The sequence below is a fragment of the Nematolebias whitei genome, chromosome 14 (assembly GCF_014905685.2).
Source record: "Nematolebias whitei isolate Nwh7 chromosome 14, NemWhi1, whole genome shotgun sequence".
Taxonomy (NCBI): domain Eukaryota; kingdom Metazoa; phylum Chordata; class Actinopteri; order Cyprinodontiformes; family Rivulidae; genus Nematolebias; species Nematolebias whitei.
In genome coordinates this window covers 42,433,743-42,449,314 of record NC_056511.1, presented here as the reverse complement: position 1 = coordinate 42,449,314, position 15,572 = coordinate 42,433,743, and the positions used below count along the sequence as shown (strand labels likewise).

The following is a 15,572-nucleotide window of genomic DNA, read 5'->3' as shown; positions in this document are numbered from 1 at the left end:
CATGCTGTTGTGATGTCATGCTGTTGTGATGTCATGCTGTTGTGATGCATGCTGTTTGAGGCTGGTCTTGTTCAAAGATGCAAGGACTTCTTTAAAAAGGATGCTGTCTGGATGGGTTAATATTTTGTTGTAAAACCTGTATACACTGAAAATGCCTTTCCAGGTGTGTAAACAACCCATAACATAGGCACTAATGCACCCCAATACCATCAGAGAGGCAACTGTACAGTAGTCCCTTGCTACTTCGCGGTTCGTTTATTGCGGACTCGCTCTATCATGGTTTTTCAAAATAAGATTGAACTTGACGCACAATTGGCTGAATGATGGATGAGCTGCACGAGTGACACGGAATTTTTATTTAAAATTAATTTTTTTAAATTATTAAGCACCTCCTGCACATTTGCGCAGTCCACATTGCAGGATAAACTTCCTGCTGCAGCTGATCAGCTGTTTTCCGTGCAGAACGGAGAAATGGGCGTGGCCAAGAGTGCTTGCAGGTGGCTGAGAGCAACGGACAACGGAGACAGGGAGCTGAAATCATGACATTGTGTGCTCTTTTAGAGCGTTTAGAGCACGTGTCAAACTCAAGGTCTGGGGGACAAATGTGGCCCTCGATGACATCTTATCTATGGGCGGCTGTGGCTGAGTGGTTAGAGCAGTCGTCCTCCAATCCAAGAGTTGGGGGTTTGAATCCACCAGCAGTCACATGCCAGACACTGGCAAGACACTGAACCCCTCATTGCCTCCGATGTGTGTCCCATCAGTGTATGAATGTGATAAAGCTCTGGTTACTCTCTTTAGAATGATTTGATCCATTAGTTTTGAAGAGATCTAGTATAGAGCTGTATGAATGGGATTGTAGTGTAAAGTGCTTTGAGTGTCTGCATAAGATAGAAAGGCGCTAAATAAGTACAGTCCATTTACCATTTATATTAGAGATGCACCGATCCACATTTTTTTACTTCCAATTTGATCCCGATACCTAACTCTGTATATCGACCGATTCTGATCCAGTTCCGATATCATGATCATCATTGATTTTATATGAGGCTGTAATAATCTGCTCTCAAGTACAAGTTGTACAAATATATGCATGCATGTCCAAAAAGGCAACTTAAGGTAAGTTTTATTAATGTTGGATAAGTTTTAAAGTTAGAATTAAATTCTGCTAACACAAAACATGTTTGTTTTTATTCCTAGCTTTAAAGTGGATATTAAAGTGATTAATTTAAGTGATTGTTTAAAGTTATTTATTTATTTTTTTTTAATAAGGGGCAGATATAAAAAAAAAAATTCTTCTTTCTGCACTCTTTCCATTCAATGTTTTCTTTTTGATTAATTTGTTTTATTTTCTTCTTTTAAAAGAATGAATAAATGAATTTAATACAAAAAATGTTGAATGGCTTCAAACATCTGCTAAGTTTGTGACATAAACCAACAGACATGTGTCTGTTTTTAGTATTTTACATAGCTTTATAATGTAGCTGTCTTTTTTTTTGTTTTGTTTTTTTAATATAATTGTCTTGTATTTTCCAATTCATATGTTTTTTTTTATTTTTTTATGATTATCTACTGTTGTACTGATAAATATCTCCTGCAGGGTAAACTTCATCTTGACTGCAAGTATCAAACTGAGAAATCCTTCGTTTTCTACAACTGATAGTGGTTGATCATTAATTATGATGAAGTTTAGCAACTTCTCTGTAAACATTCGAGCTCCAGGCCTTCAGCGATGTCTATATGTCTATAGGTATACTAAAATAAACTAGTACTTACAACTTGTACTACTAGTCCTACTTCACAGTGTTTCACTTATCGCGGGGCTTCAGGGTACAGATCCCTCGTTATAAACAAGGGACTACTGTATGCTCATATCAGGTGGATGGTCCCTCCCCTTAACACTTTAACTTTGCAAGATCTTGTACACGACGTCTGAGGTTTCCAAAATAAAAAAAAAATAAAAAAAATATTCTAATTTTGAGTCATGTGACCACAAAACAGTTTTACACTTCAGAATATTTTAAATGAGCATTTGCCCGTCTAAAATAGAAGTGTTTTGTGTAGTGTTCACATATGACGTCACTATGAATCCTTCTTTGCATGATAGAGCTTTAACCAGCATTCATGGAGACTTTTTCCACAGTCTGGTGAGTCTCTGCCCCTCTTGACTTCTGAAAGATTCAGTCTCTAAAATGCTTATATAGTCCTCTCTCTGACCTGTTACTAATTAACCTTATAGGTCTCAAAATGTTCCTCCAGCTCCACTTGAAACATCTGTTCGTTCCGTTGTAAATAAAAATCTGAAGTGTGGTTGTGTTGGGGGGGTTTGGTGTCAGCAGCAGAGTTCACACCCTGGGTGTCAGTCAGCGTTAACCTCTGAACGACATCAACAATCTGCTCTCTGTCTGAGCACAAGAGGATGTTTTCATTGAGCTCATAGTCTGACAAAGGTTTTATACACATTTACAGACACGTTGTTTGTGTTATTAGTTTATATTTTTGTAAATTACTGCAAACGCCGTATTGTTCTACTGGTTGAAATGAGCTGTTATTTATGGCCTTGTGATACACAGGAATCGTCATTCTATTCTCAACAAGCTGTTCTTGGTGCTCTATCAGAACAAACAGAGGGACAATCGCTTGGATCAGTGGGGCTCCGTCCGCTCTCACGTTTGGCAGGGAGTTTATTAATATTCCACAATTGGTTTTTATGTTTACACCCAGCTTTAGTCGCCACGAAGATCTGCAGCTATAACAAATCAATTATTTGTGAAAAACACACATGCCATTGAAAAAATCCAGGGGACGTCTCATGCTCAGTTTAAAGTCCCTCTATTTTAAGGAAGTTGATGCTCTCCTTTTCAATGTTTTCGAGGCGTTGCTTGCACCTCTGCTCCTAAAAACAAACCAAACCTGAGTCAAACTGTTGGCAGCAGTCGTGGTGCGTTTAGCGTTCAGAAGATGCTCAGCATCTTTTTAGGGGGACTCTCAGTGGAGGATGTGCGTGTAAGCAGGTTGTGTACTGAGGAAGAACAAACTACATCACAACACTGAGACAGTCTGTCTGGTCCTGACTGGATGCTGAGTGTAATTAAAGATATTAAAGATTATGTTCATTTCAGACACTTTGCCGACAAAGATCTGGCAGCGAACATCTGCTGGTTCATGATATATTTTGCTGATGCGCCGGCAACAACATTTGTACTTTCTGCTTTTGGCGGCAGGTAACAAAATGTTTATTTCTAAACTTCCATTTGTCTGAGAAATCGTCCTGCGCGCTTTCAGAGAATTATTCATAACCACAGCGTGACGTTGGTTCAGCAGAAGTGTTGCTATTTTTGAATGAGCAATTTCTCAAGTAACCCTGAAACTTCTTCCGTAACCGGAAAGAAAAACAAAAAAAAAACGCCTTTACAGCCTTCACCGTCAACCAATCAGATCTCTGTCCGCACAAGTCTTGACCAATGGGCGCCCGTCTTTGACCTTCGCGCGCGAGGACGGACAAGCTCCAGAAGATCTGAGGGCCTTTTAAATGTGAACACCCTCCCGCACACGCACACGCACGCACCGACACGTACACAAAGCTCCAAATATCAAGAGCTTTTTGCATTAACTTCAGTTTGGCGCACCTGATCACCACCTGGTGCTGACGTCAGAGGAACAGCGGACTGTCATTGCAGGTAACGGTCATTCAACGCGTTAATGACGTAAACACAAGCAGACCACGTGATCTGTAGACCCACAGCCATTTATGGTCCTCGTGCGTGTTTTTTTCCATCAGCCGGACACTTCGAGGTTCTGAAAGAGTCTGCTCCATGAGCACAGAGGACACGGATTTGGACCAGCAGCCTCTGAGAAACATCACGCACGCGGCTCCATGCGGCAAAACGCTTTTTTTGTTGTTGTTGTTTTTGTTTTGTTGCGCGGATCGCAGCAGGTGCGCGCGCCTGGACACTGCGGGGCGTTTCGTCTGAGAGAATCCCAGCGCGTGCGTGTCTCCTCCTCAGCAGATGGACGGTGTCCCTGCTGTCCCCCCACCGCGCAGGTCCACCTGCAGGGCTGGACACTGGCAGGTGCAAATGTTGGACACGCGCGGACACGTCGTGCGTGAAGGACGGAGCAGGTGCTGCGCGTCGTGCCTGCAGGGCGCATCACGGTGCTGTGGACTGCGTGCGCGCGCGGGCAGCTGTCTGTTTAGTTTAATTTCGCGTCACTTGTCTGTTTTGGTCAAATCACAAACTCTGCGTCAGAATAAGGTAAACAACTTGTTTATGAATAAATAAAAACAACTTGATTTAGAAGCTTAGCAGGCAGATTTTCATTTAGCCAATTTATTTGTATTTGTTACGTTTTATTCATCACATAAATCACAAATTAGAGCCGGACTTGAGCAACTAGTCATGTAAAATATTTGCACACGGTGTTTCTTCATCATTCAAGACAAACTAGGAGATGAAACAATCCGTCGGAGTAAACATGGACCAGATTTCCTGACATGTCCCACTCAGTGTGAACATTTTATATTATGATGAAGTTCTGGTGATGACTCACCTCCAGAACCTGTGCAGCCGGTCCACAGTGACGCGAGCAGGACGCACAGAACCAGCAGCTGCTGCATGATGGAGCGGCCCGGACCTGAACCAGAGAAGGCGGCACAAGGCTCGAGTTCTTCCCTAGTGATGGCATTCTTGTAGGGAGGGGGGGTCTTATACTGATCAGCGTGCAGGGGAGAAAGCGTGGCCCCTCCTTCCTCTGTGAGGGGGGGCTGATCAGAGAGCTCCTGCAGAGCTCCACAGGTGGCTGCAGGTGAGCCTCAACAGAAACGTTCTCCATTCTGACCTTTTTCTCCAGTTCTGGTTTTTATGTTTGTGAATGTTCCTGTTCAGTGCCTGAGACAACTTTGTTGTGATTTGGCGCTTTATAAATAAACTGAATTTAATTTAAAACTCAAATTCAAAAAGTCAAAATAAAAACTTAATGCATTTAAAATAATGTACTCACTGTAAATTATTAAAAATCTCATCAGTCAACTACTTTCATCAATCAAGGGCAAGAATTGTTTTACGATAATATGCAGGAACCAACCTTTTAAAATTCTACGATAATAATAATAATAATAATAATAATACACATAATTAGTCTGTTAGTAACATGTCCTATATTTAATAAATTAACTTATTAATAGGTTTGCAATAGGACACTTAGCTCATAAGATGAGCTCAGGGGCCAAAAGGAGGTAGTGCAGCCGACTTGGGACCAAAAAGTTGCAGGTTCAACTCCCTGCCATGCCCACATGTCATGGTGTCCTTGAGCAAGACATCTAACCCCTAATTGCTCCGTGAGCCCCTATAGCTGCCCACTGCTCCACCTGGGTGCGTCTCAGGTTAAATGCAGAGAACTAGTTTTGTCATCGTATGGGAAGATGCAATGATGACAACATGTTGTGTATTTGTTGTAACGGAACAAAAACACAAAAACAAAATGAGTGTTTTTGAGTAAACACGACCTTCTAGCTTCTCGTTACAGCCACATGTGTCAAAATGTTCTGAATAAACATTTCCTAATATGTCGTTTTTATCAGTCAGAACAAAGTTCACAATAATTTCTCTGATTTAAAAAAAAAAAACCTATATTAATTTCTTATCTTTGTTTGAATACATTTTCTACTGATGATGAAGAACGCGTGTTCCTGCCCATGAGAACAACAAGAAAAAAAAAAACTATCTTGAAAATGTTTATTTTTCTTCAACGTTACAGAAAAAAACACAAAGATAAAATGGATAAAACGGATCACTGTGACGTGCTCTGACACGTGTCTGAGAAACTAAAGACTGCAGAGGACATTAGAGTGAAACTCTTTTGTGTGTTTTGATTAGTGAAAGGTTGTTTACAATGGTGCACAGAGATGTTTAGGCAGCTTCATGGAGTGGGGCCGGGTTAGGTGAAAATGATCCCCAGAGAACAGTACAAGCAGACTTTGTTTCATTTCCACCTTGCTAAAAACTTTGACTCTTCTCCTCTTAATTAAAACAAATTAAGACGTTCAAGCTTATTTTTCTCGGCTCTGAAGTTACAACGCGAGCTTGGCAGGACGCGCAACATAGATGTAGCTGCAGGAGGCGGTGGAAGCTGCTCTCACAACACGACTTGAGCAACGTGACCATGTGGCCCCTGTGCCGGGCATTTCTGTTACAACTGCTGCCACACAAACAATTTAAAGTGGAAGGAAGAACTAAAGCGCTAATTTCACAAGAGAACTGCAACATAATGCTTCATGGGGCGGTTTTGTTGTGGCTTTGTGGCTGAAGCAGTTCTCAGTGAGAACTTTTGTAACACTTTAAACTTTGCAAGATCTTGTGCAAATGACAAACGTCAAAGACAGGGCTGCACAGTGTCATCGTGTTCCGCAGGAAAAGCTCTGTTCATCACGTCGGAAGAGCCTCAAACACAAGACAACCTGGAAAACTTCAGCTGTTTGCAGACAGCTAAAACAACAACCATTTAAAAACGATGACGTCAGAGCCCCGCCTCTTACCGGACCAACATTTATCACTGTAGACATGAAAACTTTAAGAGCATGATCCACACATTGTTTTCACAGCACCATGCACGCCTGACTTAGTTACTATGTATCAGTCATATCTGGTGTTTCCATGTGGATAAAGACATTTCTAGCAACACCTTTTGGAAACAACGAATAAAAAGATTGTTTTGAAAATCTTTTTTTTTCTTTTTACAGGGCTAATTTTAACAGATATTAACAGATATTGTTCCATATTTTCCTAATAGAGCACTTCGCTCACAAACTGCGGGTTTACTCGTGGTTCCTAGTGTCACAAGAATGGACTACCCAGAGGGAAAGGACCGAATATGAGCAACTCAACAACAAGAAGGCAAGTTCAGTGATTTTATTTACAGCGAATATTATCTCAGGTAATGTCAGGCACCCTGGGGAGCAAGAACAAGGGTCAGCTCTGGAGTTCTGGTTTAGATGGTCTTCTGGTTTTTACTGGTCAGTGAATGGTTGTTGGACAATGACTGGTTCCAACGATCCTGTGCAAACAAAGTCGTCGAGAGTGGAATAGTCTCTGGTGGGCGAGTGGTTGGAAGGCGAGGAACACAGCTGGGGAGACCATGAAGAGGTCTCCAGGGCTTTCACAAATATGAACAGGTAAGTCTCAGGAGGTTCAATGGAAACAGCGAAAGACACAAGTAAGTAATCTTAGATATAATCTAGGATATTAAATGGCTAGAAGCACGAACCATTGGGAAGGTAATGCTCCAGCGCTGAAGAGAAGTCATCAGATGTCTTTTATACGCTGGGAGTCTCTGAAGGAGCTTGTTCTCAGGTGTGGTAGTTTGGTGTCATCTAGTGACCTCAGGACAGAAGTGAAACTGGATCTTCTACGCCTAGATCCAACAAAGTTAAGTCAGGTCCTCTGGATGGTTTCTTTTGGTTGAAAGTTTCATCATTCTTTTATTTTTTTACCTGGATTATCGAGCATGAACATTGTTGACCCCACACCTAGAGTTTCCAACAGCAGAACTTTGTTGAACCTACTGCCAGTTTCTGTCCGTGAGACTGACACCTTGTTTTTTAAGATTAGGCTCAAGTCTTTCCTTTTTGATAAATCTTAGTTAGGACTGGCTTAGTTTCCTGATCTATCTCGTAGCTTAATATTTTCAAATCCACCAGCAGTCACATGCTGAAGTGTCCATGAGCAAGACACTGAACCCCTCGTTGCCTCCGATGTGTCCCATCAGTGTGTGAATGTGATAAAGCTCTGATTAGTCTCTTTAGAATGATTTGTTCAATTATCTTTGTAGATCTAGTATAGAGCTGTATGAATGGGTCAATGAGGCACAGATTGTTGTAAAGAGCTTTGAGTGTCTTGATAAGATATAAAGGAGCTACAGTATATAAGTACGGTTCATTTACCATTTACCTTATCCTACGCTGCTATATACTGGAGAACACCTGGACCTGTCATTCTGTGTCCGTTCCTCCTTCCTGTCCTCTCAAACCCAGTTGGTGGAAGCAGATGGCTGCTCGTCCTGAGCCTGGTTCTGCTGGAGGTTTCTTCTTGTTTAAAGGGAGTTTTTCCTTTCCACTGTCGCCTTTGTGCTTGCTCAGGATGGGAGACTGTGATGAAATGATGACAGTGCAATCTGCTGGCTACAATACCTTAGATAAATAATATTACTAATTTAACTTTTATGTATGTGAATGTTTTTTATTCGGTGTCCTGAGATAACATCTGTTGTAACTTGGCACTAAATAAATAAACAGAATTGAATTGAAATGAATGTATATTAACATCCCACCTCACCTGGCAGAGGACTCGTGCATGGAGGACCCAAAGTGGCCCTCAGACCATTAGTTGATGCCTACTCAGGCAGTAAAACTGGACATTTAAAAAAGCATCACGAATTATCAATATTTCATATATTAATTTAAGCGGCCAGTAGCTGTTTAATGGATGCAAATGAGTAAAAATCTACATAATTTCACTGTGCGGAGTTGTTTGACTGACTTTATCTTGTCTGAAGCAGATTTAAATAAAACTCTTTGACACATTCTGGTTTATAATCAAAGAAAAAGGACAAATAAACATTTAAAGTGATAGAAAACAACATTAACTGGGACGTTACTTGAAGTAAACAGGCTTATGTTTCAACCCAGTTGGCCCTGTCAGTTCCCGGGTCGTGCTAAGCGTAACAAACATCTCAAGACTTTTGCTGAACTTTTCAACCAAAATAATTTGAAGCTGTCGCTTTTATTTTCAGTCACCTTGTGGAGACCTACATTACCCCACGCTTGAATTATTTATAATGCTGAGTTAGTACAGTTAGAAACGTTAGCAGAACGTCCTCCTGCTAAACACGTCTTTGCTTGTGCTGCGTTTCATAAAACCGTTCACCACTTTGAACAAAATGATGCAAATCTCACTTCTTTTTTCTTCTTATTCAAAGGAAATGACTAATTAAGGAGAATCGTTTACTCTTTTCCAGAGAAAAACTGAAAATAAATCGGGAAGTTCACTGAACTGCTGTAAAGATGTCGTGATTTACTGCAGGTCTGGCTCCAGAAGCTGCTGGTTTGAAAACGCCACTTGATGGGCAAACAGCAGCTCTGCAAGAGAATCAGATTCATTGTTGAGCAACGCCAAAAGGCGGGCACTGTGCTTGTCCATGTCTGTGTGTTTGTCTGTTAGCAAAATATCTCATGAACCAGTGAACATTTTCTAAGCTTTCAGAAAGTAATTTGTAGATGTTCATTATTATTCATTAACTTTTGGTCAGTCTAATTCCAGATGGTCTCCACAGCCAACTGACCCTAAAAACAAAAAATTAGTCCAACTCTGTCAATTTTCTAGATGTACAAATACAAAGTATATGGTAGTAGCCAAGAGTGATCCCCAACACATATTCTGAGCAGTAACAGATTACACAAGATGCTGGTGAAGATTCTCAGTCATCCAGGTCATGAGCAGTCCGAAATAAATGTAAAAAAAACCAACAACTGGACTTCTGTGCTGTAGTTGAATGTTTCTCTGCCCATCCGGGAGGATTTATTATTCTAAAACCTTTACAGAGCCTTGTGAAAGTATTCGGCCCCCTTGAACTTTTCAACCTTTTGCCACATTTCAGGCTTCAAACATAAAGATATAAAATTTTAATTTTTTGTGAAGAACCAACAACAAGTGGGACACAATCGTGAAGTGGAATGAAATTTATTGGATGTGTCAAACTTTTTTAACAACTAAAAAACTGAAAAGTGGGGCGTGCAATATTATTGGGCCCCTTTACTTTCAGAGCAGCAAACTCAGTCCAGAAGTTCAGTGAGGATCTATGAATGATCCAATGTTGTCCAATGACTGATGATGATAAATAGAATCCACCTGTGTGTAATCAAGTCTCCGTATAAATGCACCTGCTCTGTGAGAGTCTCAGGGTTCTGTTCAAAGCGCAGAGAGCATCATGAAGACCAAGGAACACACCAGGCAGGTCCGAGATACTGTTGTGGAGAAGTTTAAAGCCGGATTTGGATACAAAAAGATTTCCCAAGCTTTAAACATCCCAAGGAGCACTGTGCAAGCAATCATATTGAAATGGAAGGAGTATCAGACCACTGCAAATCTACCAAGACCCGGCCGTCCCTCTAAACTTTCATCTGGAACAAGGAGAAGACTGATCAGAGATGCAGCCAAGAGGCCCATGATCACTCTGGATGAACTGCAGAGATCTACAGCTGAGGTGGGAGAGTCTGTCCATAGGACAACAATCAGTCGTGCACTGCACAAATCTGGCCTTTATGGAAGAGTGGCAAGAAGAAAGACATTTCTCAAAGATATCCATAAAAAGTGTTGTTTAAAGTTTGTCACCTGGGAGACACCAAACATGTGGAAGAAGGTGCTCTGGTCACATGAAACCAAAATCCAACTGTTTGGCCACAATGCAAAACGATATGTTTGGTGTAAAAGCAACACAGCTCATCACCCTGAACACACCATCCCCACTGTCAAACATGGTGGTGGCAGCATCATGGTTTGGGCCTGCTTTTCATCAGCAGGGACAGGGAAGATGGTCAGAATTGATGGGAAGATGGATGGGGCCAAATACAGGACCATTCTGGAAGAAAACCAGTTTGAGTCTGCAAGAGACCTGAGACTGGGACGGAGATTTATCTTCCAACAAGCCAGTGATCCAAAACATAAAGACACATCTACAAAGGAATGGTTCACAAATAAACGTATCCAGGTGTTGGAACGGCCAAGTCAAAGTCCAGACCTGAATCCAATCGAGAATCTGTGGAAAGAGCTGAAGACTGCTGTTCACAAACGCTCTCCATCCAACCTACTGAGCTCCAGCTGTTCTGCAGGAAGAATGGGCAGAACTTCAGTGTCTCCATGTTCAAAACTGATGGAGACAAACCCCAAGAGACTTGCAGCTGGAACTGCAGCTGGAACTGCAGCAAGAGGCGGAGCTACAAAGTATTAACGCAAGGGGCCCAATAATATTGCACGCCCCACTTTTCAGTTTTTTATTTGTTAAAAAAGTTTGACACATCCAATAAATTTCATTCCACTTCACGATTGTGTCCCACTTGTTGTTGATTCTTCACAAAAAAATTAAAATTTATATCTTTATGTTTGAAGCCTGAAATGTGGCAAAAGGTTGAAAAGTTCAAGGGGGCCGGATACTTTCACAAGGCTCTGTATTTACAATTTACTTTTAAACACTTGTGATTTATAAGCGTGTTCTGTCTAAGGAAAATGTTATTCAGTGGCAAGAAACTACCAAGGGATGGTAGAAAGTCTGTCCAAATGAAATATAAAAATATAAATTAAAATTATTTAAAAAATACATAAATTATCTACAGGCCTTGTGATGGGCTTGCGACCTGTCCAGAGTGTACCCCGCCCCTCGCACAGTGATTGCTGGACATGGGCACTGGCGACCCCCGTGACCCAAAATGGAAGAAGCGAGTTAAAGATGATGGATAAATGATCTACTCTACTGTGTAATCCGTGTAGTTAAATTATGGTGGTTGTCAGCAGCAAACTGGTTGATCCACTCTGAGAAGGTGCTATTTAAGAGACTGAGCTGAAAACAGCACCTCAGACTGAGGAAGTCCTTTGGATGAGAGACGAAACGTTTCTACATTTTTTTGTTTTGTTTTTTGAATGTCCAGAGGACCAGATTTAACTTTTTTAGATTTTTCTACCTGGATTATTGAGCATGCATCAGGATAACAAGAAATAAAAATTATTACTAAGAATATATCAGCATCAATAAACTGTAGAAGAGTAACAAAAAAACGTATTAAGCTACCGCAGGTAACACTACTGAGATCAAGTTCATGTCCATCTTCATGTTTTCAGATTGACAGAGCGGTAAGCTAAAATATGACCAAATTGGTGGAACTGGGGTGGAACTGGTCAGACCTGTCAGTGATGGAGAGATGGAGCTGGTAAGCTAATGGTGGAGTGCTGGGGCTGACTGGGTGATGTGGAGGCTGACAAAATAAAAATCAAATCAAAGTGATCAGAAATGAGTTTGTCACATAGCAAATGCAAGCGCTGCAACAACTTTTTCTGAATCTAACTTATGCAGAATCAGCCAAATTAAATAAGGTGTTTGGTGGGGGCTTGGTTGTTGTGGTACAAGATACTGTTTGGCATTGTTTTTTTTTGTGTGTGTGTGTGTGGGGGGGGCAGGGTGTCAGACATCCACTTCCAAGATGCCCAGCACTGGACAGAACAGTTTCTCTTTCATTGAATTTGTTTTGCTGCTATTCTTAGTCTCAGCCTGATGAACCCGCTGGTTATTTTTCTTCGCACATCATGACATGAAGGACTCGTGCTTTCCAACAGACGTGCTTCTCTCCCTACAGTATCCATGGTGTTGGGGAGCTCCATGAAAGATTGACCGGTACTTGTTCTGAAAAGCTCTTCAACTTTCTGGACCAGACTGAAGGCTTCTGTGTTTTCTGAGGTCCAAGGTCAACACAGTCGTCTACCAGGAAGTTGGAGAGCACTTCCTGCTTCCTGCTGCTGACCAACTTTATGGAGATTCATATTTCATTTTCCAACAGGACTTGGCACCTGCACACAGAGCCAAAGCTACCAGTACCTGGTTTAAGGACCATGTTCTGAACTGACCAGCAAACTCGTCTGACCTTAACCCCATAGAAAATCTATGGTGTGTTGTGAAGAGGAAGGTGATACACCAGACCCAACAATTGAGAAGAGCTGAAGGCCACGATCAGAGCAACCTGGGCTCTCAGAACATCTGAGCAGAGCCACAGACTGATCCACTCCATGACACACAGCATTAATGCAGTAATCCAGACAAAGGGAGCAACAACTAAGTATTGATGCTGAACATGCTCATACTTTTCATGTTCATACTTTTCATTTGGTCAACATTTCAAAAAAAATTTTTTTAATTTTTTTATTATATTCTAATTTTCAGAGATATTGAATTTGTGGTTTTCATTAGTTGTCAGTTATAATCATCAACATTAAAAGAAATAAACATTTGAAATATATCAGTCTGTGTGTAATGAATGAATATAATATACAAGTTTCACTTTTTGAATGGAATTACTGAAATCAATCAACTTTTTCAAGACGTTCTAATTTTATGACCAGCATCAGCAGTATGTTGTATTTTTTTTGTTTGTTTGTTTTATTTGTTTGTTTGTGTGGGCAGAACGATGGCACAACTGAGAGCTGCTGCATTTCAGAGAGCAGGTCCCCGGTTCAAATCCTGGTCCAAGGGCCTTTCTGGATTGAGTTTGTATTTTTTCCTCAGTGCATGCATGGGTTTTTGCCAGGAAAAAATATATTTATATAAAAAAAAAAAAAAAAAAAATGTGTGTGTGTGTGTATATATATATATATACACACATACACACACGTTGTACATGTGCACAGAACGTTTTATATAAAGTTTGTGAACACTTTAGAATTGTTCTGCATCAATTTGACCCAAAACATCAGATTTTCACACAAGTCCTAAAAGTAGATCAAAGGAACCCAGTTAAACAAATGAGACAAAAATATTATACTTGTTCATTTATTTATTGAAGAAAGATTCGATATTTAATCCATGCCTCCGTACAGAACAGCTTCAACACTGGATGTTGGTGGTTTCCTCACATTAACTGCTGCTTCAGGTCTTTCCACAACATCTGGATTGGATTAAGATCAGGATTTGACTTGGTCGTTCCACAACATGAACTTTATTCCTCTTGAACCGTTCTTTGGTAGAACATCTTGTGTGCTGAGGGTCATTGTGTTGCTTCATGACCCACCTTCTCTGGACATTCATGGACAGATGTTCTGACATTTTCCTTTAGAACTCTGATATAATTCAGAATTCATTGTTTCATCAATGATGACAAGAAGTCCTGGTCCAGATGCATCAAAACAGGCCCAAACCATGATACTACCACCACCATGTTTCACAGATGGGAGAAGGTTCTTCTGCAGGAATGCAGTTTCTCCAAACGTAACGCGTTTCATTTAAACCAAAACGTTCTATTTTGGTCTAATCCATTTAAAAAACATTCTTCAACAGTATTCTGGTTTGTCCACGTGATCTTTATCAAACTGCAGACGAGCAGCCATGTTCTTTTTGGAGAGCAGTGGCTTCTCCTTCAACCTGCCGTGAACCATTGTTGTTCAATGTTCTCCTGGTGGTGGACTCGTGAACATCAACATTAATGTGACAGAGACCTTCAGCTGTTAGAAGTTACTCTGGGCTCCTTTGTGACCTCGCTGACTATTCCACACCTTGAAGTGATCTTTGTTGGTCCATCACTCCTGGGGAGGAGAACAATGCTCTTGAAGTTCCTCCATTTGTCCACACTGTGGACTGGTGGAGTCCAAACTCTTTACAGATGTTTTGTAACATTTTCCAGCCTGATGAGCATCAACAACTCTTTCTGATCTCCTCAGAAATCTCCTTCGTTCCTCCATGATCCACTTCCACAAACATGTTGTGAAGATCAGACTTTGATAGATCCTGCTCTTTAAATCAAACAGGGTGTCCACTCACACCTGATCATCATCCACTGATTGAAAACACCCGACTCCAATTTCACCTTCAAACTAACTGATAATCCTAGAGGTTCACAAACTTTTACCATCACAAATATGTAATATTGATCATTTTCTTCAATAAATAAATGAACAAGTAAAATATTTTAGTCTCTCTTGTTTAACTGGGCTCTCGTTACTCTCAGGACGTATGAAAATCTGATGAAAATCTTAAGCACCACTGTACGACCAACTTGCAACTGAAGTTAGCTCTACAGAAAGTGTTACTGCATGAGAGCTGTACTTAAAACTTTAGCATTACCTGTTGGGCATCAACCGTTTGTCTGTTAGCAAAATATCTAATCAACAACTGGACAGATTTGAAACTTTTAGCAACGATTGAGTATATTCAGTTTAAGATAGCTATTAGCCACTACAAAAAAGGGCTTTTTAAAGACCCTTGTTTAAAATCAGATGTGGTAGTCGCTGAGAGTCATTCACATCACACACCTGAGCATGGCACACGAGGTCGCTCTTAACCTTAGATTGAAGGTTTGACAAATCTGACAGTTTCCGACACAAGATGTTTGAGACTTGACAGTAAACGCTTCAGGTGAGATGCATTCACGTTTTGATCTTGAAGAGAAAAACTTTCAGGCCTTGCAATGCTTTGGGCTGCAGATATAAAGGACGAGGACAGGGAGCTGACCTTTGATATATTCTTTAATTTTACCCATGGGATTTAACTTTTACAGTGCATTTTCTTTACAACAATTACCAAGTGACAAGTTTTAGCCTCCGCTACTGATCAGATAACTGTGTTACTATTTTGCAGCTCCTCTTGAAGATCTGGACTTCATCAACACCGTGCAAAATATCCCAAATATTACACAATGGATAACCACGAAGGTTCGCTAATTTATTAACATCTCATCATTCTTTTAGCTCTAACTTGACAATTTGTTAATTTTAGGGTGTCTCAGTGTTATTAAGCAGCTAAATATTTGCACCATTAGATCAAAC

At 40.7% G+C, this 15,572-nt stretch overlaps 1 protein-coding gene across 1 annotated transcript in view; it reads right to left on the bottom strand.

Annotated features, from left to right (window-relative positions):
- ca4a (carbonic anhydrase IV a) overlaps nt 1-4,678 on the bottom strand; it is a 13,717-nt gene extending 9,039 nt beyond the window's left edge. The window contains exon 1 of the mRNA XM_037687599.1: nt 4,552-4,678. Coding sequence (XP_037543527.1) covers nt 4,552-4,618 — 67 coding nt within the window. The 5' untranslated portion in view covers nt 4,619-4,678. The remainder of the gene's footprint in view (nt 1-4,551) is intronic.
- Nucleotides 4,679-15,572: the final 10,894 nt, after the last annotated feature.